This window comes from Ammodytes marinus, assembly GCF_949987685.1.
Source record: "Ammodytes marinus genome assembly, chromosome: 4".
Lineage (NCBI taxonomy): Eukaryota > Metazoa > Chordata > Actinopteri > Uranoscopiformes > Ammodytidae > Ammodytes > Ammodytes marinus.
The window spans coordinates 10,222,857-10,230,712 of NC_137233.1; the positions used below are offsets into that span (position 1 = coordinate 10,222,857).

At 40.2% G+C, this 7,856-nt stretch overlaps 1 protein-coding gene across 1 annotated transcript; it reads right to left on the reverse strand.

Annotated features, from left to right (window-relative positions):
- Positions 1-4,361: 4,361 nt before the first annotated feature.
- On the reverse strand, positions 4,362-5,975 carry LOC307249273 (putative N-acetyltransferase camello; the record flags this gene model as incomplete). Its single annotated transcript, XM_080025917.1, has 2 exons — positions 4,362-4,988; positions 5,931-5,975. 2 exons carry the CDS (start codon positions 5,973-5,975, stop codon positions 4,362-4,364), a joined length of 672 nt encoding a protein of 223 aa, XP_079882043.1.
- Positions 5,976-7,856: the final 1,881 nt, after the last annotated feature.

Genomic DNA, 7,856 nt, shown 5'->3' on the forward strand with positions numbered 1-7,856 from the left:
TTTAGCATTCACAAATAGTTGTGTTTTTTTTATATCGTTATAGTATTTTACATACATTTAAGCCTATGTCTTTGTTAGAGAACACAATTAAAACTCGACTCACAATGTTTCTGCAACATAGGCCCAAATTGTAAAGTCACAGCGATGTTTTTCGATTCTGGGCTTATATTTTCGGAAAAACATTGGATTCACCCTTAACTATTGACCTTAACTGTTTTTTTTTTTGTTTTTTTTTAAGATATTTTTTGGGCATTGTTATGCTTTATTGATAGTGCAGAGAGACAGAGGTGAAATGGGGCAGAGGGAGTGACATGCAGAGAACGACCGCGGGCGGGAATCGAACCCGGATCTGCTGCTGGGCCCGGCCCGGGGGGGGGGGGGACGCCCTACCAACTGAGCTAAGGGCGCCCAACCTTAACTGTTTCTGATGTTGTGTGGTATCATAGTAATCCCTGACCATGAAAACATAGGGTTAGACATCACTAGTTATGTGGTATTATGTTTGGTTCAGGAGTTATGATGAAAAATGCATAATTAGGCTATGGCGGCAAGTAAAATGGTCGCCATGGCAACCATGATTTGATTTAGCAATGGCTTAATATCTGAAAATGTTCAGAGCCCAAACTATATAAGTGTACCAAGTTTCAAGCTTTTTTGAAAAGGTTAACAATTTTGCACATATCCCTTCTACCATAAAACAGTACTTTAGGAAGCCGAAAATTGACATAAAGGTATGGTTAAGAAACCCCTTAGAAAATAACTTTCCACCACTTGGATTCCTTAAGACTTTTAGTATGTTATTAATTACATATTCATGAGTCAAAAACAGTTGGAATGGTTTCTGTTGCAATTTTTGAGAGGTCAAGTTATATAATGCCTGGACTAAACAGGTTCACGCTGCGCTTTATATGAAGTGTGTGTTTTTATTTTGCTTCCCATGTTACGGGACCGTCAATAGGCCTACTATCCGCAGCCATATTTGATGTTTACTATCACGGCTTCGACGTCGCATGCGCGTCACAATCAAATGCAATCCATTTTAACAGCTAATGATGCCTTAACTGTTCAGGTCTTTCTTCCTCTTTTTGTCTGGTGTCAATTTAATATGTTTTAACATTGGGTCATAGTTAATGAGGATGCTGTTGTGAACTGCATTTGATACATTTTTGTAAAAAGGATACTTTTATTTTAAGCTCAATTAATTTCTAAATAATACATGTTTTAATGAATTGCATGAGATTGTTAAGGTATAGGACTATTTATAATGTGGCCACAGATTATTTTTCACTCATGTCTGCGTGGGACCTATGAAGCTACTACAGCTAGCATCTGGTTAGGTTAGCTTAGTTTAGCACAATGACTAAAAAAACAGGGGGAAACAGATCTGCGTCCCAAAGGTTCACACAACACCATGTACTGTGGTCATTAGTGAGATTTACATGAGCAAGTAAGTCAGTGGAATTTGTGACTCCAAATTGTGTTCTTTTTTAGCTCTGGCTTTTGTCTCCACCAACTCCTGACGGAAATAGCTGGCTCATTAGCTCCTAAAAGCTCCACCATGTTCACCAGCTGGTCGCTAACTGCGTCCGTCTGCTGTTTGGTGCGGAGCAGGCAGTGTACATAAGGTTTTTGATGGAGCTTTCCCCCCGAAAAATAGCTGCTTGTCAGAGAGTGAATCAAAACTGTAAGGTTGCAGGGTGAGCTGAAACGCATTAGAAAAGCTCAGCAATGCAAAGTGGACCTTTTTAGATTCAGCTAATTCTTGACTGTAGCTCAATCATTTGGAACATCTTGTTGCATACATTGAAGGACCTCAGTTTCTACTGTTTCCGTCCTCAGGACAGCCTCCATGTTACATTTCCAGTCCAGCTGAACGCCCAGGTATCTTTGCCCTCCATCACCTCAACCTCTTCTCCCAAAATGGAAATAATCTGGTTCTCCCAAAATCCACAATGTTCTACAAAAGCAACTATGTTTAAGTTTTCAAACATTTGGCACCTCCCAGTGGTAAAATTAAGAAGCACACACACTGTGGCAGACAGTGTTTACATGTCATGGACCCTATTATCCTGAATTTATGTAAACACAATCATGCTGATTTCAGTGAAACACCTTCACTTCTCCATAAAAGTCAGAGGATTTTTTTTATTTTACATACGTTATAGCCTACTGTTGGGTAGTTTAGTTTATAGGAGTGTATCATATATTAGAAGACAATCGTATTTCTGTATGTTTAAATTTTTATCTGCAAAGTAACTGGTAACTTTAGACCAATGAAGATACATATTATATATATTTTAAAATGACACTGACTTGCATCACAGACAGGTGATACAATGTTACTTAGATAAATGCTGTTAATCATTTACAATCTGCCCGTAAAATGCAGATCCAGATCCCAACAGATGGATGGATAGATACATACAGTATATATATATTGATTGAGAAATTCAAGTCAGAGACAGAATATGGCGTAAAGGAATAATTAGCAGCTAAGTCAGTAATGATTGTGTTAAATTGGGTGTCATGGGTAATGCCATTAGAATAGCTGTGTCCTATGCTGTTAAACAACTGAGTTGTTTCTGTGACATGATAATCCCTTTCCCCTGCAATATTTAGTTATACCAGGCTATTATGTTAAATGATAAAATCCTTTCAGTATGGCTTCTATATGCCCACTCAAGTAATGCCATTAGCTCAGGGGTCTCCAACCTTTTTTCAACTGAGAGCTACTTTGAAAAAATTAAAGTGGCCAAGAGCTACTTGTATCAAATCGCTTATATTTATTTACATAGCACACATCAAATTAATTAAGCTTCTGTTTGTACACGTGTGAAATTGCAATACCCAATGCTTATCATAAATAATTTCCCATCAAAGGTCCAAGAAAACATTACTTTACACTTTTTGTGGGCCACTATACATCACTGAAAATTGACATCAATGTTTATATTACACTTCTTATTTTGACGCAACTGAGATCAGGGGCCCATCATGGACCAGTAAAGAAAAAAAAATCACATTATTTTTGGCCTATGAAGATCAAGGGGGCTATCATTCACCAGTACATTTTTGTTATTTTTGTTTAAATAACATTGTTCGGGGCAATGCAGATCAAAGGCCTATATTGAGTTGAGCCATTAAAAACAAAACGAAGAATTCAAAGAGAGAAGTAGCTTTGGGATGAGGGATTATTAAAACAAAATGGAATGCTGACTGGATTTGTTAAACCTGTATATTTTTGTTTCTGCTTTTTGGTATTTCTGTGTCTCCAAATGATTCCAGAAAATAGCTCACATAGGACACACTTGATTTAGCCTTAGTTTTCTTGCCCCCGGATCCCCCTAGAAGGTCCTGGGTCCCCACCGCAGTCTCCTCAATAACTTGGAAAAACACTGTGACCAACCATGTGTGTTTGGTTATTAAAAGTCATTACACCAGGAAGGGGTTTAAGTACATGTTACCTTAAGTGATTATTTATTTAATCACTAGAGATATTGTGGTGTAGACAAACATGGCTTTAACGCATCTGTATTGTAAGACCGCCGCCCGGGGGGGCCTACGAAACCTCTCAGCCCCAGGGCCTAGTGGCAGGTAAAGGCAGCCCTGCCTGCATTAGCTACTATTGTGTAATCATACACTCACTCTAAATCGTATACAATTTGCAAGTAGAGTGAGAGACCCAAAAAACATTTATTTTGAAGATGAGCTTTAAAGGGCTCTACAAAACCATGGTTCACCAAACAGGTGGGTAACTTGTATACAGTAGGCCTACATTAATCTGGCTGAAGGTGGTTGCATCTAAAAGTGTATTATATACTGTACTACAATGACTATAATACTGTAAATTAGTATAAAAAAGGTCTCTCAAAAAATGGAATGCCCATGTGCTTGTAAATTAGTTTTTGCTATTTTTCCTTGATGACACAAAGATGTCGTGGATGTAGATGCAGTGTAAGAAAAAGATGTGTAAAAGCAATACATACCACAGTTTAAAATCTTTGGAGGTGGTTTTATTTCTCACTTTCTTGTTCTTCATGGTTTTGTGTTATTACAGTAGCTTTGTTCACAAGAAATGTTAACAGTACAACAATCAGCAGTCTACAAATATTGGTCCAGTAAGCTTCTCAGAGAAACAGTATATCATGTTTAAAATCATTCGGATAAGATCGTTTAACGTACAGTACAAGAAAAACTAGGCTCCTCTTTGCTCCCAATGATACCTTTTTTGTTTGTTTGTTCATTAAGTATCTAAAACAGGTAGCGTTTTTGTGTCTTACACATAATGATGAATTTTTTATGCAAAAGCTTAACTCACTGATAAAAAGGAACATTGCAGGATCTGATCTGAGCATTTACGACTACAGGTGTTTTTCCATTATTAAAATCTTGACCCTCGTCAGAGCTGTGAACAAACGAGGGGCATGTGTATCTGTGTGTGCGAAAGAGTGTCTGAACCCCATTTTCTGGTACAAGGCCACAGCAGCAGTCTGAGTTGAGCTGGTCTCCAGCACCACCTTGGAGAAGCCTCTTTCCTTACAGAAGTCAATCACTGTCTGAGTCAACCTGAGGCCCAGGCCCATCCGTCTGCACGATTGTGAGATGATCATACGGAACAGTTCCCCTTGTCCCTCTTTCCCACTTTGTTTGGCCACTACAGCCACCATACCCATGACCTCGGCCCTCCCATCAACCTCCACCTCTGCCACCCAGAAACAGCTATTCACATTGCTCATATAGTAGCGAGGGATGTCCTGCATGTCTGTCCGGAGTTTCAAATTGACATAGCTGGCATATAGATTATAACAGCTGTAATAGACAAGGCCCACCCAGACTCCTGGTAACACCACAGCCCCAAACACAGAGCCCAGGAAGTAGACTGCAACACACAGAGCCAGGGTGATGGCCAGGTAGAGAGGGCTGGTCATGGCATTGCAAAAACATGGACCGATGTGTTCCTGTATGCCAATGCTGAAGAGGGTACGCACAGGGCCGCCTTTATGCACAGGCTTACCTGGGCTGAAGCCCCAGGGCCTACGAAGATCAGGGGCCACTCAAAAAAATTAAAAATAATTTTAATTTTTTTATTGTCTCATCTCAATATAGGCCCCTGATCTAAGAAGGCCCGAACATTGTCATTTAAAACAATAAATTATTGACTGGCTCATGATAGGCCCCTAATCTTCATAGGGGTGTGGGGGGGGGGGGGGCGTACTGAGATCAGGGGCCCATCATGAACCAGTAAAGAAAAAAAAATCACATTATTTTTGGCCTATGAAGATCAAGGGGGCTATCATTCATCAGTACATTTTTGTTATTTTTGTTTAAATAACATTGTTCGGGGCAATGCAGATCAAAGGCGTATATTGAGTTGAGCCATTACAAACAAAACGAAGAATTCAAAGAGAGAAGTAGTTTTGGGATGAGGGATTATTAAAAAAAAAATGGAATGCTGACTGACTGGATTTGTTAAACCTGTACGTATATTTTTGTTTCTGCTTTTTGGTATTTCTGTGTCTCCAAATGATTCCAGAAAATAGCTCACATAGGACACACTTGATTTAGCCTTAGTTTTCTTCTCAAAGTGCACCAGATTGATGCATTTTACCTTAAAGGTTCAAATTTTTCTTCCGGGGGGGCATGCCCCCGGACCCTCCTAGAAGGTCCTGGTTCCCCACCGCAGTCTCCTCAATAACTTGGAAAAACACTGTGACCAACCATGTGTGTTTGGTTATTAAAAGTCGTTACACCAGGAAGGGGCTTAAGTACATGTTACCTTAAGTGATTATTTATTTAATCAATAGAGATATTGTGGTGTAGACAAACATGGCTTTAACGCATCTGTATTGTAAGACCGCCGCCCGGGGGGGCCTACGAAACCTCTCAGCCCCAGGGCCTAGTGGCAGATAAAGGCCGCCCTGGGTACGCACTGTGTCCTTGTCTGAGGGACGGTACCGCCGGATCACCAGTTGCATGACTAGAAGAAGCTAGAGGAAAGCAAGATACAGGAGAAAAAACATGTTGCACTAAACCCCCAAGTAGTAGTGTTTTTTTAAGGCTACAACCAGGGTTCTCAACTCTCACGCAATGAGAGTGAGACACAAGCATTTCAGGCAATTCACACGCTCCACACCACACCTTGCATTTCTCACGCAAATTATAACTCTGCCAAACAATTTTTTTTATATATAGCTTCGATAAATCCTGACCGTCACCACCATCACCATACGGTTCCGTTCAGGGCTGGACTGGCCATCGGGCGTACCGGGCAATGCCCGGTAGGCCGGCAGGCATTTTGGGCCGGGCCGGGTCCATTACAAAAAAAAAAAATAATAATAAATTAAAATCTTTTTTTTTTTTTTTGGACCCTCGGCTGTGTGACTCGGCCCGGCCTGGCCAAGTCACACAGCCGAGGGCCGAGGTCCCTTCCCTCTCGGGAGTGCCATGGACACATAAATGTGCGTGCAGGCTGTCAACTTCACCTGAAAGTTACAGTTTTTCTCAGTTGCTTTGGTGCTTTTCTCAGACCAGAATGAAAATTCTCATAACTATTAGTTCAACCTCTGCAACATTTAGTCATTTGAGCACATCATAGTAGCAATTTCTCCTTCCTCTGAACAAATTGCAAATGCTTTTGGACATGTATCAGTTGCTTTCATACAATTCTCTGCTGTTTTATAACATTTTCATTTGCTTATGTCATGTCAGTCAAAATTAACTATACTTGTGGATGCTGAATAGTCGTTCCCAATAAAACTAATAGTCTTCATTTCATTGCTTGAGTCATTACATACAAAATTGTTGAACTAGTTATCAAATTCTGTCAAGCAAATTCTATACCTTTCTTTATAATTTTTTCCTGGAAATGTCTCCTAAATTGAACAATTGCTCTCAGGTGGACTTCAGCTTTCACTCACGAGGAGGTGTGTGAAGTATTAGTTGTAACCAATGACAAGCAACTTGTTCACAGTCACTCAGGGATGAATCCCATGAACCCTCACTTGGCAAGCAAATAGGAACCGAGCAGGACATAGTGTGTACCATTTCTACAATTCTGTGACACAGAAATGGAAGGTCGGCATCGTGGAAGAGGATTGAGGTTGCGGGGAGGAAGGGGAAGGGGACAAAACAGGGGAAGAGGGAGAAGAGGCCAAATACATAGATTCCTAATGAAATTAGGGCTAAAATTGTGGACCTTGTTGTCAATCATGGCCTCACAATGGCTGAGGCTGGTCGTAGGGTGCAACCAAATGTTGGAAGAACCACCGTGAATTCAATTATTCAAACATTTTGTAGGGAGAACAGGTATGTATAGTATTGGACAGTAATCCAACATCTCATAATATCTCATGTTTACTGTACATTACTGTAATTTTACTCTGCACCACATAGGATTGAAAGACAACCTCGCAGAGGTGGAAGAGGGCCACTTTTTACCCCGCAACAAGAGGAAGCCATTTGTGCAATGGTGATTGCAAACAATGCAATAAGGTTGAAAGACATTCAAAGCGCTGTCATAGAAGATAACAATGTATTTGGCAATATTGAATCTGTGTCAATTGCAACAATTGACAGAGTGCTCAAGAGAAATGAAATGCGCATGAAACAATTGTACAAAGTGCCATTTGAACGGAACAGTGAAGGAGATCCGCCACCAGTATGTACAGGTAAAACATGTCTTCTATACTCTAATGTTCAGCACTGTAAACTGTTTTACTTTGTGTAGTTTCATGCAGTACTCAAGCAATGCTGTATATGTATTCACAGAACATACTGTAAAATATGTTTTCCAAAATGCATTATGTTACACAGGAAAAGTTGTTAAAATTCTCTCTCTCTCTCTCTCTCTCTCTCTC